The following is a 21,790-nucleotide window of genomic DNA, read 5'->3' as shown; positions in this document are numbered from 1 at the left end:
TGTGTTTTCAGCCTTTTGAGACTATGACTTGGGATTTTCCAAACTGGAAAAGACAGGTGATCAACACTGATTCACAGAAAAATTAATGCTTTTTAGCAGGAAGCCACGCTACTTCCTTGATAATGTCTCACCAGATTTTGTTGTATTGATGCTGTGCAATTTTTTATTTCATGTTTAAGTATTGGAATACAATCCATCATTACTAATTGAGAAGGGCAGGATTATATCTAGGTATGACGTCTATGCTTTAGCACAGTGGCTTCATCAGTAAGACAAATAACTCTTCAAAGGTGCCTTTCCTACTTCTCTTATCCACCCACCTCTACCACTCTGTAGTAGCGTCTCTTTCTTTCCTTTGACTAATAGGATTCTGTTGTCCTTTAAATGGCTAACTAAATGGCATTGAAATCAGCTGAGATTAATCTTACTGTAAGAACTGTGATCAACACATTCTAATGTATGCATGCTAATTACACAGTATGAAATTCTTGTAAAGACACGGTAGTAACAATTTTTTTCAGATGAAGTGGTCCTATGGCGTGACTGTTGCTCTAGTTTATGATGATACAGTAGAAGGAAGTTTAATTTCTCAATCTACTGACTAATATTTTTAAGAATGCTGCATTTGTGAAAAAGCTGTTTTGTTGAAGTTACTCTGTAAGGAAAAGGTTAGGGTTTGTTTTAGGGCTTTTGATAAAAATCTGAACATTGTTTTCATAAAACATTCCTATGTGACATAAAATCACTTTTTAAATGAGTAGTCATATACACTTCCATGTGTCACAGAGGAGGTTTTGTTGTCAATGCAGGAAAGCTGGTTGCAGGACTGAAGTGGTTAATTTGTCCGTTTAGCTGAACTTAGTGTCTCCAAATCCTGTGTAACTGACTGTAAGATGTAACCGGTATCATTTCAGCTAGGCAGAAGGGGGGAAATGGAAGTAGGAGAGTAACTTTTCTCTGGTCATGTTGTAATGTAATTTCTTGGGTTTTCCCCTTTATCAGTTCTTGGAACCTAATAAGTAGTTTTCTTTTCTGCAACCAGTGTGAAAAATAAGGCAATTTGTTGTTCAGCTTCACAAGGGTTTACATTGCAAAGCAAACTTGTAAATGTATATATAGACATTTATATTTATAATAATGAAAACAATCATGAGACTCAAGGTGGTCTTAGCTGGTATGTTGGAAGAATTAACAAATCAAATGCCTTCAAAATGGATCTGGAAAAATGTCAGTGCATTTAATTTTTTTTCTTGTTTATAAATAGGAACATTTTCATACACGTTCTTGTTTTTCTATGAGTCCAATTTCAAAGGATATAAAGAAGAGAATTTCTGATTTTGTGAGGAACACAGTTTTCACACAATTTTTCAGATACCTATATTTTTGCATTATGTGATATCCCAGCTTAATGGAAAGTCTTACACTAGTTCTTAATGTTGGCTTTTTTCCCTTTATGCCAAAATAAATAAATAACACCTGATTCCTCTTTCTCAATAAAATATGTTGTTGTTGGTTGTGTCCCCCCCTGTCCATCTCCATCCTCCTCCGTGTGTTGTCCCACCCCACCCCCCAGTTTCTAATGAGAGCCATATAGCTTTCAGAAATACTGAGTTTTTAAAGGCATTGGTTTTGACCATAAATAACAATACTACTGCTAGGAACCCCCAAACCTCTTTGCAAATGGTTGGCCTAGGTGTTGTGGCTGGTTTCTAGCAAGCGCAAGCAATATGGTGGCTACCAGGTGCCACACTGATCGTTTATGCTTTGAACCTTCTCATTTGTATTTTCTCCCTGATTACTGCCATCCCAGAGAAGAGCTTTCTCAACAGGTAAGTGTTCTTCTATTATGAGTAAGAAGATGGGCAGATTTAGGAAAGCAACTCAACATAACTCCTCGCTGCCCCAGAACAGCGCAAATATGGGATGCACTCAGACGCTCGGGCTGAAGCATGGGCAGTAGTCCTCTTTCATATTATTCCTTGTAAAGCCCAGGTCGGGGAGTGAGTATAAATAAGGGAAATAAAGTGGTGGAAGGAAAGAAAGTAGACGAAAAAGAGATCCAGAGAGAGAGAGAGAGAAGCCAGCGGCATGAGATAAAAATTGAATAGGGCAAACAATTGTAAAGACGGAACTGGTATGAGGTTTCAAAGTTGCAAATTTGCCAGTAAAAGCCAATGGTGAGTAAGTCTACCAAGCAAAGCTGAGAACAGGGATCATGCACCTGAGAAGTCTTTCTCGGAAATAACTACCTTTTCTCAGATTTTTACCACTTTCAATTGACCCATAGCCAGAACTGCAATTAAGCTTCAACATATTTTATAAAAAATAGTACTTAGTTTACTTTCACGTAAGTGAAGAGATACAATTGCACAATGGTGGTTACAATGGTAGAAATACATACTGTCGATAAAATGTTTGCAAGAGATTTAAAAACATACTGTACAGCACCACATCTGAAATTGGGTGATGGCAAAATGAATCATACTCCATGTCCAAGTAAATTAAACTCCTGAATCTTTCTTTTGGAATAAATAAAAAAATACAATGTGCAATATGTCTGACACTACCAAAATATTTCCTGAAGTTGAGCAATAGATTAAAAACAAAAATGAGGTAAAAAAAGACATTCATGCATTTAAGCCACCATTAGTCTCTGACTCTGAAATAAGGCAGATCATAATCTTTTAAAAACTGTCTTTAGCCACTTAAATCCTCTTTAGTGCTTTTCAAGACAAGGTCTTGACAGACCTTATAAGATCGTGAGTTAAGATGCTTTTATTTCCAACAGGTAATTTTTGACAGGCTCAGCTGTATTTGAAATGCATTATATGGTAGAAAATGTTGCTTTTCCTTAATGAAAAAAGAAAAGTAAATTAAAAAGAACTGATAGAGATGGATACTTTTAGAGTTTATCACAAATGACACTGCTTTGAGGGAGGGAGGTGAGGGAACGGGAAGGGAAAGAAAATTATGTGTCATCTTCAGTTTTAATGACGTGGAAAAGGGTGACGTTAAACAGGACTTGATGTCCATTATTCCAGGCATAGAGAGCTCTATCTCTTGCATTGTAGTCAAGCATGGATATATGAAAATACTGATTATGGAAAGGAATGTCTGTATACTCGTAAGTGGAGGTTTTTGTGGAATAAGAATAGTAGACCTTGGCTCCTGTTAAGTGAGAGTTAGTAACATACAAGGTGCCACAGATCATGAAGGATTCTCCAGCACTTCTCTTTGGGTAGCCTGTGCTCCAGCTCTTCAGCACCTCCAGTGTATCCTGGTTTAGCTGGCTGATGACAATATTGCCTGCATTCTGGTTGGTGGCATACACAGCCCATAGCCCAATTTCATCTGCCATCAGGTCAATATCAGAAAAGCCACCCCAGGTGTAAGGGTAGACATTGTGAAAGCCAGCATACTCAAGGCTACGCTGTGCAAGCACCCGCCCAGTGTCAAAGCTGTATTTGATGATAATGTTGCTCTGATACTTGTTGAAATAGAGGGAGCCGTTGTAGACAACATGGTTGGTTCCTGCCCATTTGAACGGAAGGTTGTATGTCCTTGATTCAGCCCCACTGACAAAGTCTGCAATTGATTTATATTCACGGACAATTTTATTGTTAGTGTAACTATCCATGTACCAGACCTGGAAAGAAAACAAAGATTGGGAGTAAACACCTGAAATGCAATCTGTGGTACATGATCATGATATGACATGATGGATACATTGCAGAAAAAGAAGGAAAAACGTTTTTAGGTGTGCAGCAGGATATCAAAGTATGATATTGTCCACATTCCTGTTACAAAAGCATGAGGAACTCTTGAATTTCTGAATCAAAACTTACCTATACAAGTGAACTCTCAAGAAGACTAACTACAGTGTCTGCATTTTCAGAGATACTTGATTTTGGATAATGTTCAGTATTTGGGTCTCTGCTATATGTGGCTTGCTTAAAGATATTTCCAGGCAATAATCAAAGACAGAGATGGGAAATGGCATGTGAACTAAGCTTAGATTTATGCTTGGGAATAAATTTGGTTGAATTTTCTTCAGCTGAACCTCTAATTGGTGAAAAATAATGTATTCTTAGTAAAGAAACCAAATACAATAGCAATGAAACCAGTAAAGTTTAGGAACCATTTTATCTTTTTAAAACAGAAGAAAACAAAATCAATACTTTTTTTTAATGTTCTGTATGCCAACTTTCATTCTTCTGTTTTTTCCTTCATGTGTTTTGCCTTTTCTCCTTTTAGTTTATCAGGGGACATATCTAATCCTGACTATCAAAAGAACAGAATAATTTCTGGAGATACATTTTGTACTGATTCCAAATTGACATTAACAAAATATTTGTATAAACAACAGTTCAGCTCCCCATCTTCCTGTTAGTTGAGATGCTGTAAGGGATATGCTTTGTTCTAATTTGCATGCACAGAGGTAGTCTTTGTGTTGCTTTAGAAGGGTGGTGGTGGGGGGAATGTGGAGGCTGTCAAAGGAGAGGGTTGCCAGTCTGCAAGGTATGCAGGGAGGGGGCCACAGCGGGGAGCAGGTAGGGGTGGAGGTGAGGGCCCATGGGGATGGTTCTGGAGCAACCACTGGCACTCTGAGACAGCAGAAGAAACTTCCTCAGGACAAGATGGGGATAAGCAGAGTTTGCTGCTCTTCTAAAGGTAATTTAAATTCCTGGGGTGAGTAGTAAACCTGCATGAACACAGCAGGCTGGAGAGAGCTGCATGCAAATCTTAAGTTTTCCATTTCTATGTTGCTTTTTCTATTGCCTTTTGTTTTCTTCTGTATGCAAATAGTAACTTGGTGGGTCTCATACAAATGAAACTAGTGTTTTGACTTCAAAAGCCCTTTGACGGAGAGAGCATCTCCTTAATACTGTGGCCAATTTGAGATCCTGTTGCAGATCCAAACAATAACATAACTTGGATCTGAGGTGGCAAAAGGTCTGAATACAGCTTATACGGGGCCTAATCCTGCAAATTTAGACTGCTGCCCTATGGGTCGTACTCTTGGGTAAAAGTGTTGGTGTTTGTGTTATATTACTTGGGTTCTTAAAGACCCAAGCTCAATTAAATAAGGTAGGAAGGAGAAAATTGTGTAGCTGGTTCAGATAGGTGTATGTTGTCTCTGAAACAGTTGAAGGAAATAGCATAAAGGTGTTTCGCTAACTTTAGTCTTTGGATATTTTTGCATAAACACTTTTGCTTTTCCTCTGAGGATGTTTAACAGTGAAAATGATGGGATTAGAAGAAACATGCTTGCAGATGTAACTTTCTAGGGGAAAATAACTTTTAAAAGATTAAAATCAAGCAAGAAAAACTCCAGAAGGACACAAAGATATGCAGTGGCTTAACATACTCTGTTATTTTTCTCTGATGCTAATGGATCTGTCATCCAGGCTCCAAATCGGGTTCCAGATATCTTGACTGTAATGGGGCCTGTAATTTTCATCAATTTGCCACACGCTGAAATTAGAAAAACAAATGCATTAGTGCAAATAATTACACAACTCTCCTTGACATCAGTCAGAGCACAGGACCAATTACTCTAAACTAAATAGTGGCTTCAGGGGATTCAGGCTTATGTTGAAGATGGATTGTCAACTTCACCATATGAACTTTTCCATATCGCACAGTAATAAAGCTACGTAAAACAGACAAATAAAAATCTATTTGTATATATTTTTCATTTTATATATTTTAAAGCATAGTTACATTTTCTGGGCATAAAGAAAAATACAATCTAGTAAAATATCTTCTAAGCTGAGGTAATTAACATACAATAATAAATGAAAAAAGACATAAACTTCCTTCTCTTTTGCCTTCACAAAATTCAGTTGAAGGCTAGGATTGATGGATGTTTCATTTTTCCATTGACCAGGGTAACAAGGAAGTTAAGGGCAGGCAGGAAAAAATGAGCTTGTATGCAAAATGCATAGATGTACACAAATGCCTGTGTCTGACTGTGGTTACACATACGTAGCTGTTCCAGTACTGTCTAAAGTTAAGAAACTGAATATGAGAATTATTCAGCAACCTTGGCTGTATCAGTTGGCTTCTAATCCATTACGCTGTCTCAGACTGTCTGGGAGGAAATAATGAGAATCAATATGAACTTGGATGCTGACCTTCCTAACAATCAAAAAATCTATATTTTAGGGGACATTAATAACATACCTATTAGCAACAAGCTCCTGGTGGAATTCATATGTTTAACAAGACGCTTAATATCACACAGTGGTGTGTAGGTGATTGGGTGAAATAGCATGTTTTTGAAGAAAAGATGTTCCATATTAACGTAAAAATTAGTGCCACTTTTCATTTATTTTTTTAATTTAAAAGTAAGTGCATCTCCTTGATACATGGTTGTGCTGTATTGTATAACCCTATGAATCTAGGAAATGTGGAAAACAAACTGTATCTGGTGTTGAGAGTGAATTTACTTAGTTAGAAAAAGAAGGTCACATCAAGGCTGGATTTTCTTCTTTACAAACTGGGAAAGACAGTATTGTGCAAGCCTGTTTCAGTCATTAGAAGGGAGGTAATGCTGTGGTGACAACTCGGGCTGCTCACAGGAATTTTGTTCACAGCCAGGGAAGTAGGATGTAATGGAAATGAGGATAACTGACAACATGCTGAGACCTCAATGAGCAAGGCGGGCTGTGTCCTTTTTCTGGGTCAGTTCAAAGGCGTTATTATATACATATCTCAATTATGTATCGTACGGTCTTTTGAAGATATTTTGCAATTTCCCATTTTAAGGAATCTTATACGTTTCCTACAGTTGGTTATTGTAGTACATGTTTTTTTATTCTGGCATTTTTTGTATATAGGCTGATAGTATTGTATGCTGAGTGATGTTTTTCTACAGCAATGAACTGCTATTAGCTTGGAAAATAGAGGACTATCAAGTGAAGGCTTTTATTTTTAGGTGGTATGTTAGTAAATAGTCTCAGAAATGGGCATGAGTTAAGCCTTCAGAGGGGTTTAATTTGCAATTTGGAATAAAATTATCAGAAAAGTAATAATGAGTAGAAGGAAATTGGGGGAAAAATAATTACTCCTGGATTTGTAGTTTTTAAGATAATTAAAATACAGTGAATGTATGAGTTAAAGGGTATACTAATTGGTCCCTTTAAAGCACAGTATTAAAATTAGTAGGAAAACTTAAGCAAAGAATTCAGAATTCTGAAACACTGTTTCTTCTATTTAAAAAAAATATTCAGGAAGGTAAATGTGGAATCAAAAATGAAATTTCGTTTTCAGGTCCCACAGGCACAGAAGGTGCATGTGAACTCGCAGGCTTTCTCACCAGCATGTGTGTTAGTAGATTGTGGGGAGTAACATGGGCACACATCAAGCTCAAGGCCCCACATCCCCAGCAGGAGAGGTGTAAACTAGGGGGTGTGCTTGTAGCCCATCCCAGCTGTTGTGGGGTATGTGCTCACATAACTCCATGGGTGTTCATGTGTGTGGTGCACCATGCGTGACTGGATCTTTTTGAATCTAGCTAGAGAAGTGTGTTCAGAAATTTGTAGGTTTAATGTTACTTATGTGTCTGGTACTGTGGTTTGTCTGTTATATTACTTGCATTGATCCTGAATGTATGCTATGCTGATTGCCAGTTAACATGTTGTTAACAACTAATAAATCTCTTCAGTCTTGATTTGGTTTAAACTATATGAACTGAGGCATTTTCCCCTGTGATGGGTGTCAGATGCTTTTAGAGAATGATCTTTCAAAAGGTATTGAGATACTACTGTTCAGTGTGAAAAAAGAGATGACATTGTAGTTCAGCCACTAAATGATCAGCAGTTTGAGTCAGGGTATGTTTATGTGATTAAATTTCCATTTCCAGAGAGCATGTAGTGATCAAGAAAGGCCTGTTGGGAGAGTCGCTGTTTAGCTGAGGGGCAGCTGACTGAAAAAGTGACAAAGCTTCTCTTTTCAATGTAACAGAATATCTTGTAAGAGGCACGAGGAATTTTTTCCCTCCTGCCTTACATTATGTCCCCTCTTCTCTTTTTCTTGTTCATGAACCCATAAATCTGCCTATTTGTGATATAATTTGATGGAACTCATATTTAAAACTAAGTAGTAGTACTGCAAGTATTTTTTCCGTATACGGTAAGCCATTCTCATTGTAGTGATAATTGATATCCCATCAACAGATTTCTGCTGTAAATCTCAGCAGTACCTGGGGTCTGTTGGCCTACTTGCTGACAGAGTAGGCAGTAAGAAGGAAGCAACAGAGCTGTCAGTGCCATCCTCTGTCTTGTGATGACAGCCTCCTTATAGCTGGGAGATCCTTAGGCACAGGAGCTTAATATATGAAGTCTCCACCAAAATTCTAGTCATGTAAGTCTAGTGCCCTGCTATTGCAACAACCTTTTTACAAAATTATTAATATGATTTTTAGAAACAGGGAAATATTATTTGCACTTGCTTACCCTTACCCTTATTCCAACTGCAGATTGTTTCAGAATCTCACTTTTCTGTTAATTTGAAAAAAGTTCAGGGCCAAGTACATGGACGTCATCTCTCTTTTGGGTAGTCAGAAGTCAAACCATTGCTTCCAGACACATACAGACTGGAACCCCTTATAATTGAGTCCTCTCAGTTCAGAAAGACTGCTTGAAAGAACATGACAAGGCCCCAAAGCAAGTCTTGGCCGAATGGTCAACTTGATAAATCAGCTAATGCTGTTTTGTCCTGTTTAAGGCCGCACAAGTAACTTTTGTAGAAGTTGTTCCAAGTATTCCACAAAACAACTGGCTTGCTAAATACTGGTCTTGTGAATACGGTGAATGTATTGCTGACTCATGATGCAGGGAAATGTGAAACTAGGAAAACGTAGTTGAGGCCAGATTGTCCTCCCCTTCTCATTGAAATCCCTCTGAAATTTAGTTCACACTTTATTCTGCCAAACCTTCAGACACTCCTCTAATACAGTGTTACTTCCAATATTTGATCAGAAGCCAAGATAATCAAGGGAATGCAATGAAGAAAACATTAAAACTAATTTCTCAGTCTTCAAGAGAAAGGTGTCATTGTTTTTTCCAGTTCTGTCTTTTGGAGCCCTACCTTTATATGTGTCTTCCCATTTGTTACAGCAGACCTATAAAAATCAGCAGGATCAAGATCATTTGTGTTTTGTCCATTATAAAGTAGCAAGTGTGCAGTCTGTGCTGAAGTATTATTGACTTATACAATTAAATAATTTATTCCCAATGAATATCACAGCATTTTGATGACAAGTTACTACAATATGAAATTTATCAATCTGCTTAACACTGAAATAATTAGCAACAATGACTTCATAAAGACAATTCCCTTATAGCTTGCCCTGGCCTGATCTTGCATTTGATAGAGAAGTTAAATGAATGACAACTCCTTCAAGAGTAAAGCTCAATATAACGTTTAACAGTTCACTGACAAAGCAAGGGGAGTTTTCTGTGTGGTTGTAAGCACTTCCAACTTTGCACTCAGTGCAAGAAATTTTCCTCACTCCTGCACCAGAATTGGAAACAGTTCTTATCTACTGAAGTGTAAATGTGTTGATCTAATCCCAGCCTATATCCTTAGCTGCAGAATGAACCTTACAATTGTTCATCTGGCTATATTAAAATTGGCTTTGCATGATGAGGTTTGTTGCTAGGGAATGGTGATACTAATACGCTGAAAGGCAGTATCATTTACTGAACACTTCTGTGGCATGGCAAGTCTGGGAGTCTGAAATTAAAAAAAATTCCAATTATTTTCCAGCTGAGACTTTAGTTCATTTTGTTTGTAGGGAAATAGAATATAGACAAATGTCATGTGAAATGGAAAACATGTCTGGGCTATGAATTTTCCGTAACAGTGGGGTGGCTGAGAAGGAGGGCAAAACCACTTTTTTTTTCTCTCTCTTTTTTTTTTTTTCTTCTTTCTTTTTCCAGCCGAAAGGAACAAATGAGGATGTGGAAATAACTCTTGTGATGGTGGGAAAGTGTTGGGTTTTTTTTGTTTTTTTTTTTTTTTTTACTCTTTGAAAAACTTTGCTTTATAGCAAACCCCTGCTCTTTAATCCCCTGACAGAAGGACCATATGCTAGTGAGAAGGTAGGTCAAATACATCTCCATACTAGCAAATGTCAGGAAGTTCAGGAACAGTAAGGAAAAAGAAAAAAGTGATATTTCTAGGCATTTTTTCCACCACTAAGAGGTTCAGATGGGGTTACGCAGGAAGAGAGTGGGTTTTTTAGAAGCACTCAGTCTCTTTCCCTTGACTTTGAAAGAAGCAGCTGCTTGCATTAGAAAATCCCAACTATAACTGATTGTAACAATTGGAAAATCAAACGTCTGAGTGTTTATCCATCCTAAATTGAACTGTATGAGGAATATCATATCATGCGCAATCTGGGTATTTATGGTTTGATTCATCTCTTGTAACAGTTTTGTACTGTGGACCCCTGCAAATTTGTGATGTATTTATTTATATTAAGGAAGAAGTTGAGCACAAAGTGACCATTAAAAAAAGAAAGTAGACGTACTATCCCTGTAGGCTGGGAAAGTCTATGGGGAAGAACACATCTGGCAAGCTGTTTCAAAGTGAGCAAATACTAGGGGAAGGTTGTGATAGACCAATTGGATAGGAGCTGTTTTGAAGATAGCTAGGAATAGGTAGTTGATAGTCCCAGTCTCTGTGATGCAATTGAATATTGGTAGCCGATATGTATACACCAAGTGAGTGTATGATTTATAGGACTTACAGAGGAAATGAAATCAAAACAGTCTCTTGAAGGTTTTGTAAGCATCATTATTCTATTTGTTGTAGGTAATAAATAGGGTAAAATGTGGTTTGCGCAAATGACTTCCAAGTGTTTTGCTACTTGCACTTTTCTGGTTATGGTCAAATTTGTCATAACATTGTAATGTGAGGGAATGAAGAATTAGTTCTTATCAGTTCTTACTTAACAGGTGTGTGTCTGTTATCTTGCATAATACAAATCCAGGAGGCACTATAGTTTAGTTATTAAAGCCTGCTTGAGAGGAAGCCTCTAGAGTCTTTTGCATGTGTGCAGTGACTTGTCAGTAATCTTTGGGAAAGTCATTTATCCTCCTGGGCTGCTTGTTCCTTCATTTACAAAATGGGGATAACAATATATATCTCTATTGCACAGTTTTGTACTAAATGCTGTTGTAAAGTTCTTCAAATCCCAAAGGGAAGGATGTTTTGGAAGTACAAGTACCACTGCAGTCAACAAAGTGATCTCATGCCTGCACTAATACCTCTTCAGCCACTGATGTAACAGTATTTCCTTGGATACATAGAATATTCCACTTTTGAATTTCTAACCAAAAATATTACTGTGAAATATTGCTTAGACTCTACGTTATAATCAGATGTAACTACAAATGGATACACTGTGTATCTACTCTTAATCATTTCTTCATATTTAATAAACACCATTTGGCAGAGTATTGGCTTCTATGAATCCTACTTATATATTATTTTCCTATTTCATAAACACATTATGACAAGAATAGGAGGGTCCCAAGCATACTGTGCAACCTGCATTCTGTTACAAATGCACATGCCTTACATGACTGCCAGCAAAGGACCCATGTGAATTTGTGCTATGTGCAATCATATGCACTCTTTTCCTACATGTTTAATTCCATGCACCCTTTCGAAGTTTTGTGGACAAACTTCTCAGCAGCTTCAGCCTGAATTTTCTTATTCCAAAGAGAAGAAGCAAGTTTCAGTCATCACAACTGCTGTGGTAATCATTAAACCTCAGTGAAAGTAAGACAACGGCTTACTGTATGTTAATGAATATTGGAAGTGTTGCCAGTGCAGATGGAAGATCCCTTTGAAGTGGCCAGGACAATATGAATAATGCATTATATTGCTGAAAAACACCTGCTAGGGAGAAGAACGAAAAATAGCTATTACACACGCTGGTTAGATAATTATATTGTGAAATGCAACAAAATCTGTGAAGATTCAAGCCAGATCCTGTGGCACATTAGGGCCAGTCTGCCTTCTGCTGCCATAGGCTTCTGGCCATCAGATTGGCACAGTCACAGCTGGATCATCTCTAGTGTGGTGAATGTGGCTGGGAAGAAGGTGTAGGCATGAAAGCTGTTCTTCCTTTATGCTTGCTGGTCTGAACACAGTACTGGCGTTCAGGAGTTATGGTAAGCCTAACTGAAATATTTTTTTACTTTAAAAGGCACTGAGGGGTAGGCCAGAAATACAGCCAGTCCATTAGTAGGTGAGCATAAAAGTCATTTAAGCATCTAAGGCCAGGAAATAATGCCAATAAGGATGAATAAATCGGTATTACAGTTTGAGAAGCCAACCCCCTTTTAATAATGGGTATGTTTAATAATGTATTTCATAGAAAAATTTTCTCCCTATTGTTAATATGCATAATTGTAATAACATTTTTTTTCCATTAGTACATCAAAAGAAACGGAATGTGTTGCAGAAATTCAGGATAGATAGGAGGAGAAATGGATGAAAAATACAGAAATAACCCCTGTGAATACACATCCGTTATTCTGATGTATAAAACGTATCTTATACTGTAGTCACTTCACTAATCAATGTTACAAGAATATGCCATAAAAGCAAAGAAAAATAAGGTACTCGTTAAAAATAAGTTGATGATCCTTTAGTGTCTAATAAAGTTACTGGAACACTCACTATCAGAAAATACTGTTTATTTATATGAAGTTTCTTGCTTGCTGTGGTATTGCAATGCTGTCATTTTTCCTGTCTGCCTCCTTTCAATGCAGTAACGTGCTATTATGTGTATGTACTGAGTAGAAAATAGGATCTTAAGAAATTTCTGTTTGAAGAAGTCTTTCATGTATTTTAGACCATCATCATTGTGTTATTTCTAGTGTAAAGAAATAGAAAATAAATAATTTAAGAGGCTAACCTAACCTACATTTTTCTCATTCTATTGTCTCACAAAAATAGGCACTGCCTATGACGTTGATAACATATTTCATGGCATTTAAAAGTAAACATCCCACAGTTGATAACAGATACCGATCACAGGACTTAACCTTGGAATTTCTAGTTTATTCATGTTTACTGTTAACTTATAAAGCGTTTATTTCTCATAGAGGGGCTGGATTGTTTGCTATAGCAATCCAGATCGCAATAGTGATCCATTCAGGAGTCTTAGAATGCATGGATAGGTTGGGGAGGGGGGATGACTGCATTCTGAGTGTAAAGCAGGAAAGTACTAATTATCCCTCTTTGGGTAACGGAAGTTAAGGCTGGCACTTGATAATGATACTTCAGGCTTTTAGTTTTGGCAGCTAATACTGAGCTAGTGCCGATTCTCAGAGCTGCTCAGCATCTGACTTTTTCTAACTAAAATCAGCATGTGAGTAACCAAGATGGAGGCTGCCTGATGTAAACCTAGTGCACTGCTCACAACGGATTGTTGCTGTGCTTATTACAAAAATCATGCTCTGTTCCCTTAAATTAGGTGTAAGGCTTAATTATGTTGTATTGCAAATTGGAGAATGGCACATCTCAATGCTAATATTACAGGTCTAAAGATAGTACAGTCATGTGTGGCCTCTCAGGTGTCATAGCAAGATGATGTGGACATCTCAATTCTGATTCCAGTCTACTTCCCCCCAATTTTTTTTTTCACACTGACATCCCAAAGATGACCCAAGTAGCAATGCCTGTGTGAGCTTTTTTTGGAAAGAATATTTGTAGCTTTCCAACCATTTGTAAATCTCTTAGATTTTAAAATTGCTGTCTGTTACAATTTTTCATCTTAATTCCTTCTGTATACGGTAGGGCAGCTCATTATATAAGATACACTGGTGCAAACTTAGAATAATATGACTGACCTTAGGTTGAGTTACTTTTGACATTTATTAGGGTAGCACAGATCAGAATGTAATGCAGTCTTTCATCAGACAAGAAAAAAGGAAAACTTCATCTTTCTAGAGAAACAACTAAAAATGTATAGCCAAGAGACCAAATTTCCCATGAAATTGTTGACTTACTGAGCTTTTTCATGCAGTCTCGAAGCCTCGTTTCTAAACTGAGTACACGCTGGTGTAGTTCCTCATAGTCATAAGCACCAATTTCTTCCTGAATCCCAGTGAGGACAGTAGACAGATTCCTAATTTCCTCCTTGAACTGGGTGATTAATTTGGCATCAGTTTTGTATTGTTCCAGAACTGGGATCAGTGGCAGAAGCTCATCCATCTTTTCTTTCAACTCCTGTTAAAGGCAATCAAATGTACATTAGAGCAGTTCAAAGGAGTTCAATCCCCTAATTCTCTTTAATATAATATTCATGTCTGATTATTAAAATGACCTGAAAATGATTATTGATTTTGGGTTACAGATCTATTATTAGTGTGTTGTGAAAGTCTTAGAAACTTCAGACTTAATGGTAGTAAGCACTAGATAAAATGCATGAGAGAATAATTTTTCTACTGAAAGTACACCATTACCTTCAAGTGATCTGAACCGAACCCGTTGAAGGTCTGACTTTCCATCCAGAAGATATAAACCCCCGCTAAATGTGTCTTTCTTGAGAGAAAGTGATTTAGGCCTGAACACACAGGGATGTTCAAGGAGGTCATGGCTGTTTTACAGTGCTGTCATAGTTGGTGAGCTGCTAATTTCTATTTCACTCCTTAGAAATACTGAATTCATTTTTTCCTCAATGGCTGTTAAACACTGTTTAGTTCTGTTCTGGCCACAGAACTCTTTCTTCTGAAGTAAAAAATCCATGGCTTTCAACTGTGGTTTGTATTTGTCATCCTGCTATATCACTATGTGCCTTTGAACTTCCTCAGTTGATCTCTCTTCTGGACTATCACAAATTGTTTTTTTATCCATGTGCAGTTGTTGAGTTGCCAATCCTATTCTTAAACATTGATTAGATAAAATAAGTCTCCACTTTAGACTCTCAGATTGCCCCTTTCTCAGACTTCTGCTGAGTTTCATACTTCGAGAATTTGTCTCAGTTTGTGACCTATATTGGCTGCTTATCTTTCATTTCTTCATTATTCTTTTAAATGCACTAATCATAGGGGCTTTATTAAACTTAAACTAATTGTTTTAGGTTGTTTATTGTTTGGTCATTATTCTACAGAAAACCTCAGAGAATACTTGCAGTCAAAAGGTTTTGCTTTATTGAATAGCGGAAAGGTTTGTCTCTGATGTATCATCTGTGTGTGTGTATATATATATATATTTGCATATCTTTTTATAATTTGAGGATAAAGCAGTACTTCCATGAGCAAATGCCAGAGAGATGTGAGGAAATTCAAGCCTGGACAAAACAAGGCAAAGGACGGAAACCAAGATTTGTTAGGTACCTAGCATTAGCTGGTAATAGAAATGAAAACAGATGAGGACACACAGGGAGATGCTATTTAAGGGGTTAATAAAAATCAATAGCTGGAGCAGTCAGCAGGTTAAAAGGGAAAGCAGAAGAGAACTAAATAGAAGCCCAAGTGCAAGAAAGAGGTGCAGAAGCAAATGTGGTTGGAGGTTAGTGTAGTAACTGAGGTGTGCAAAGACACGCACGTAGTTTGTAACATCACTTGTATTAATGGGTCCAAGAAACAGGGTGGGACATTTCCTAAATAAAAAACATGATGATGCCAAATGCATTTTTTGTTAAGGAGATGTAAAAGAAGCTGATAGGCAGTCAGCCTCTGAGTTTTTGCCTCTTGAACATGTTCTAAGGCAGCTTGAGAGTATCTCTTTATCACCTAGCTAATATACCCATGTTTTTTTAACAATTGCTTTCATATTGGAATTGTTATTTACTCAAAGTAAAGACTTATATGTGGTGTTAGGAAGTGTATTTTGCACACAGGTCACTTAATAGCTAGAAAATTGCATTTTAAATTATAAGCAGATACATCATTATAAATGGATATGAGAGTATTAGGAGTTCTATTGGTTCTGTTTTCAAGGGGGCATCCAATTACATTATAGTAGGCGAATTACTGAAGCAGGCAGAAAGAAGTGGAGAGTCTTGTCAAAACTATTTTTATTTGACTGTTTTTATTAAAAACTTAACTTTAGCCTACTTTATGCCTGTTAAAATGAGTAGTTATTTTTTCCTTGATGACAAGGAGAGCAGGCGTTGTGACACAGAAAGCAGAGCTCCAGAAGCCAAATTTTCTGTTTTGAAATTTCCCTTTGAAATTACGAACTTAGGCTTTGACTCTGTGTGGCAGTGGTCTGCCAAAAGTCATGGGTAAACCATGATGGAAAAAAAAGCAAAGCTTGTAAAACCTCAGAAAGATAAAATGCGTTTAAGAGAATTAGCGAAGGTAACTTCTGATAGGATTTATGCCAGATGAGGTATCATTTGAGCAAAATGCTGTAACTTTTTGTAGCAAACAGGTATATAAAGCCTGGCCTAAATGCTGATTTAACTGAACTATGACATATACGAATGTATGACTTGCAAAATATGCGCAAGTGTGGTCTGGGTCAAATTTGGACTCTTTGGTTCTCATCAGCATGCAGCCACAGCATTAGAATATCTCACTTCAGTAAATGATATAAAGAGGGTTTTGGTATTTTCATGATAAAGAAAATAAATTTATTGGTTTCTGCTGATAATCCTAGCTTGTGGCTTTGATGAGTGGTACAAGAAATAATTTGTATTGCAACACAGATAGATGGTAGACATATTCTGGCGCTTTGTGCCTGCTGATATGAAGGGTTATGCTATATCCAGAATGAATTTCTTTGTCTCAGGAAAGACAAAGCACTGGAATTTTGGTAGATCAAATTTCAGAAAGCCAGCAGCATATTGTATTATGTTAACCTTTTAAATTACTCTATAACTTGATTGACTGGAAATCTGTTTTATAATCCTGGCAAACTGTCAAACTGAAGTTAAATGACTGGCCAATACATATATCAAATATTTAAATGGCTCAAGTACTGCAAAAATCTGCTACCTCTGACATTGTGTCAAACATTCAAGTTTTGTATTTTGTTCCCAAGGAAAAGTATAATGAGAATACAGATTGGCATATACATATGGCATTATATGTATGTGTTGTTATTGTAGTAATGAATGATGCAGAGAAGAAAGATGGAGACATTTCTTACTATCTGAAAAAAAATGCAAGTATGTGCTCAAACTCTAACCCAAGAATGACATCATAAAAAATAAAGTTTGGTAGTCAGATCATTAGTGTACTTAATTCCTGATACTGTCAAGATCCATTAGATATTCTGTGTCTGAAAAATAAATTAGACCCCTTAGCAATGTAACTATTTAGGTATCTAAATTTAACACCACTTAGAAAATTAAGTCCATTTTACATGAAGTTTCATAAAAACGTTAAAAATACATATTTGGTTAACAATGTAATGTAAACTTTAAAAATACATATTTGGTTAACAATGTAATGTATTTTCTAGATCCTATTTTGCTGTCTTACAGTCTTGAAATATCAATTTATCAGACCATATTTAAAGAACTAACATTTTTTCCTTAAGAATACTTCAGACAGCTTTTTCAGAATACACAATGCTATTTTGTAATCTCTGCAACCCTTCCTCCTTACAAAAAGATTAGCTTGTGTTTTTTCTTGTCATTAAAATTCCTTGGAAGTCTTTTTTTAATCACACAAATGTGACTGGGAATGATTGCCCACCTCCCCATCCCAAATTCAAAATAGCAAACCTTCAGACATGAAATTAGATCTTAATTGTACTGGATAAAAATTACAATAACCTGATTTATTATAGGCTTTCTTCCCTTCAACTGCAGTAAATGTCAAGCAACAGTAAAAGTGCAGAAGTCTCTAGTTGCTTGCTATTAATTCCATTGGATTTCCCTATTTATCACTGGTGCTTGAATGAATATAAATTTCTTAGTATGACATGCACATTGATACAGAAAAAACAGAAATCCGTTTAGTGACATTTTTCTAATGACTTAATAATGAATAGTTACTCCCTATTACAATTAAATTGAACAGAGCAAAAGATTATCATCATAAAGGAAGATTTATTATGCTTTTATTTTTTAATGTTGCTCTTGTATGAGCATTTCAAGCTGAGATCTTAGCAGTCCATGCATTGCTGCTTAGTACATTGCTTCCAGCAGGCTTTCGAAGTTATTGTTAAAATAAAACCTACTTGAAAATGCTTTGTCATTAATGTCTTCCGATCGTCTTCAATTTGCCGAAACTTGGCCTTCAGCCCTTTCATTTGTGTTTCCATTTTTAAAACATATTGGAAATCCCTCTGAGTCCGTAGATTTAAAACTTCAATAGACTGGGACATATTCTGAACCTGTTAAAGAAAAACACTCTCTAAATGCACTTTTTGTTGCTTTACTTTTTTTCCTGGTTAGGTAGTTAAATGTCAGGCAATAGAATGTGCTTATGTCAATGCTTAGTTGTGAGTCATTTATACCATGTTATTGTTTTAAATTCCGTAGCTACATGACAGTACAAAAACTGGGGAACAGGGCTAACAGAGGACTATCGGGAGCAAGACCTTGAAGTCATAAATGATTTGGTACTAGTTTCTTTGAGGTAAAGAGAGAAAGATCCGTTCAGTACTGTTATCAGTGGGCTCAAAAAAGGCTGTTAGGCAGTGCAATCTACTCTGACGCTTGTAGTAGATGCTGACTGTTCTTCAGGACATGCTATATAGCATGTGTTTCCTTGCAAGCACCTTGGGAGGGACAGAACTGTGATTTAGATATTTTGCTTAGTATGAAGAGCATGATTTTTATTTCTAGTAGGCATTTATGTAATATTTCAGTATAAGGAATTCATAAGACTAACCAGAGATAAGCTAGGGTGTGCCCATTGTCAAATAGGTTTTTGTAAACAGAAATAAAATTAGAAATCTTATCAGTTCTCTCATTGGCAGAAACCCACATTTTTTTTACAGATGAGAAGTACTGAATGTTCAGGTAGCTTTTGTAGAGCAAGTGACTTTGTAGCTATAGTGAGAACTTTTACCACAAAGAGGCAAGAATAAAATAAGTGTCATCTAGATTAAATTATACATATTTTTAAAAGTATCTGCTATAAAAGCAATGCATTTGCCAGTCTTAAAAATGACACATTTTACAAGTGCAGTTATTCTATTTCAATAACTGTCTGGTTTTCCCCAAACACAAAAAAAGTAGAACGCTGTAAATGTATTAGGTACCAATACATACCAAGCAAGCAAAAAAATAAATAAAATTATACCTTTCTAATAAAAGATAAATCTGACAGTATCTTTGTTGTTTGCAAGAATATGTAATGTTAGAACTGATAGTCATGTTTGAAGCCAATATATTGTGACCTACAGAATGTGTAGATTCAGGAAATACTCATGAAATACTCTTAAAATAGTATACATTTGTTATTGCACAGTTGCCATTAGCAGTTCTTAGAATGTATTTTTAATGAAAAAAAGTAATGTTTCTTTTTTCTTTGCTTTCTAATTGTTGAAAGCAGGCAAATAAAGTCCTTCAGGTCTTGGAAGAACTACGAGTGTTTCCATTTGGCAGAAGATGCATTCACATAGAGGCTCTAATTAAATGACTGTGCATGGACTTAGTGAAATAATATGCCATTACATGCCCATAATTATCACAGTTCTAATCATAAGAAAATAGATTTTAGAGATTGGTGATTTAGGTTCTCTTCTGCGGCAGCTCAAAAACTACATTGAGATCTTAGTCTCCAGTCCCCACCCCAAAAGAAAGTAAGATTTTTTTGACATTATTATTTTAGCATTTGGGAAATATAGCAAAGACTCTGGGCACTGAAGTCTTCCTCTGTTAAGTAAACAAACAGCATGAGGGGAGGTCACATTTTTTTTTGGTCAGCATTTTGTCTGTTGATGCAAAACAACACTTCACTGGTTTTACTATATATGCAGTAGTGGAAAATACTGGCAATAAGAATTGGGTTCTTTGGGGAAAGAGAATGAATAAATAGTAATATATGAGGAAAGAACAAATGAAAGAAAATTAGAACTGTTTCTCTTCTGTACGGTTTGCTTTGCAGATGCTGTCATGTCTGTATCTCATTATTTGTTGATAAAAGACAAGGTGCAACCTTCCAGAGTCTCACATGATTAAAGCAGAATCTGTAGTTAAATCCCACAGCGACTAGCTAGTTTGAGGTGGGATTCATAACTGTTTTCACACAGAAAAACATCACTCCTGGCTGTGTGTAAGGAAGAATTTTGGGAGGAGTGAACAAGAGAGATGAAGCTTTAGTCTGGTAGGTAAGTGGCTTGGGTTGGGAAAGGTGTCATACAAGGAAAATACACAAATAATTATCAGTGGTGAGAACACACATATTGGGGTATACCATGAAGAAATATTTTTATTAGGTAACGCTTCAGTACTGCATTATGTATTAAACTTAGAGGGAAAGGAGTGGATTTCTGTGGCAAGTTTAGTGATCAAAAGGATGAATTTTTTGGGAAGACTTACCTTTTCTAGTAGTTGTCTGAGCTGCCTGCTTTTGGCATCTCTTGAACATAAGTTTTGTTCAGGTGCAACAACAGTGCAAATGCAACGGCCATCAGGATCCTGGGCTGAACTATAAACTTGCCACCCTTCCTTGGGGCTAATCTGAGTCTGTAACAACAAAATAATAAAAATAAAGGAACTGAACTGACTTTTTGTTTGAAAAACCAGTACCTCAGAATATTTTTATTTTTGCAGTATATGTTTGAATGACACTCCTTCTAGTCAACACTTATTACACTCAACTAATTAGATTAGTGGTTTAGCTTTCTAGAAGTGTCCAACACACATTTTTTCCAGGGTGGATGAGAACAGCTTTCTGCTTGTGATTCAGCACGAACTAGTTGATTTAATTCTTTGCTAAGGGATATTACATTTTTTCATCAGCAGAGAACAAACACATTCTTTCAGCCTGAATGACTTTTACTTTAGACTAATGGAAACAAAAAAGACAGAAAAGAACAAATATAAAACCCCAGAGAGCACAGTGTGACTCATGCGTTGGGAACTGGCTCAGAAGCAGTTCTGGATGTGGGTTAGCAGGTTTGCTTTTAAAGATGCAGCACACAGAAAACTTTTCTCCATTGGCTTCTGCTGCACATACACCAAAGGGGAGAAAGAGGCTTGCTGTCCAGTAGTACTGAAAAGTGTCTGGTTAGTTTAGGTAAACGGGAGTCCTGGCAAGCATGGCACACTCAGTTAAGACTTTGCACATCCTTCACTGGGACAGAACAATTCTGGAAATTGCTAACTTGTTCTTTTTATAGCAACTGCGACTGAGAAGGAAAAGCAAAAAATCACATTTGCTTGCAGAGCGGGCTGCATTTAAAGTTTATGTGAAACCTTGTGAGACTAGGTATCTATTTAATGGTATGTATAGAAATACACAGCATAGGAATGGGAGAAAGCGATATAATTAGATGACTGAAAAGATTCAGGTTATGGAAATAAAACTAAGGGACACAAGTAATTTTTAAACTTTCTTTTTAAACTGTAATTTAAAGTTCATATTGTGCATTAGTCTTTCCTAATTAATATAGTACTGACTACTAAATTTGATAGTACAGATGCTAACGGATGCCATTGAAGTAATTTTGGTCTGGACACAGTTGGAATCAATTACTAGTTACATTATAAAATTGTACTCAGTGTCAGCACAGAGAGTGATTATTTAAACTGGCAAGCTCTCATATTGATGCTTTACTGGCAGCTTAGTGCAAAATAAGTTGCAGTGTTCCTCACCTCAGAAGAGGTATAATATCTCTGCAGACTGCAGTT

At 36.6% G+C, this 21,790-nt stretch overlaps 1 protein-coding gene and 1 long non-coding RNA gene across 6 annotated transcripts in view; one reads left to right on the top strand and one right to left on the bottom strand.

Moving 5' to 3' along the window:
- The window catches only part of LOC114012120 (uncharacterized), a 331,272-nt gene that overhangs the window by 140,108 nt on the left and 169,374 nt on the right, over positions 1–21,790 (top strand). The window lies entirely within an intron of this gene.
- OLFM3 (olfactomedin 3) overlaps positions 2,300–21,790 on the bottom strand; it is a 66,020-nt gene continuing 46,529 nt past the window's right edge. For 4 of the 5 annotated variants that reach the window (XM_055815361.1, XM_055815359.1, XM_055815362.1 and 1 more), the window contains 5 exons: positions 20,477–20,623; positions 18,166–18,321; positions 14,037–14,256; positions 5,369–5,475; positions 2,300–3,646 (listed from right to left, as the gene is read on the bottom strand). In XM_055815361.1, the coding sequence (XP_055671336.1) occupies positions 2,969–3,646; positions 5,369–5,475; positions 14,037–14,256; positions 18,166–18,312 (1,152 nt within the window). In that variant the 5' untranslated portion in view covers positions 18,313–18,321; positions 20,477–20,623 and the 3' untranslated portion in view covers positions 2,300–2,968. The remainder of the gene's footprint in view (positions 3,647–5,368; positions 5,476–14,036; positions 14,257–18,165; positions 18,322–20,476; positions 20,624–21,790) is intronic. The other variant, XM_055815363.1, reaches the window with a different exon arrangement.

Source organism: Falco peregrinus, chromosome 10 (genome assembly GCF_023634155.1).
Source record: "Falco peregrinus isolate bFalPer1 chromosome 10, bFalPer1.pri, whole genome shotgun sequence".
NCBI lineage: Eukaryota > Metazoa > Chordata > Aves > Falconiformes > Falconidae > Falco > Falco peregrinus.
Note: the sequence above shows the minus strand (reverse complement) of the source record. Positions and strands in the feature narration are given on the sequence as shown.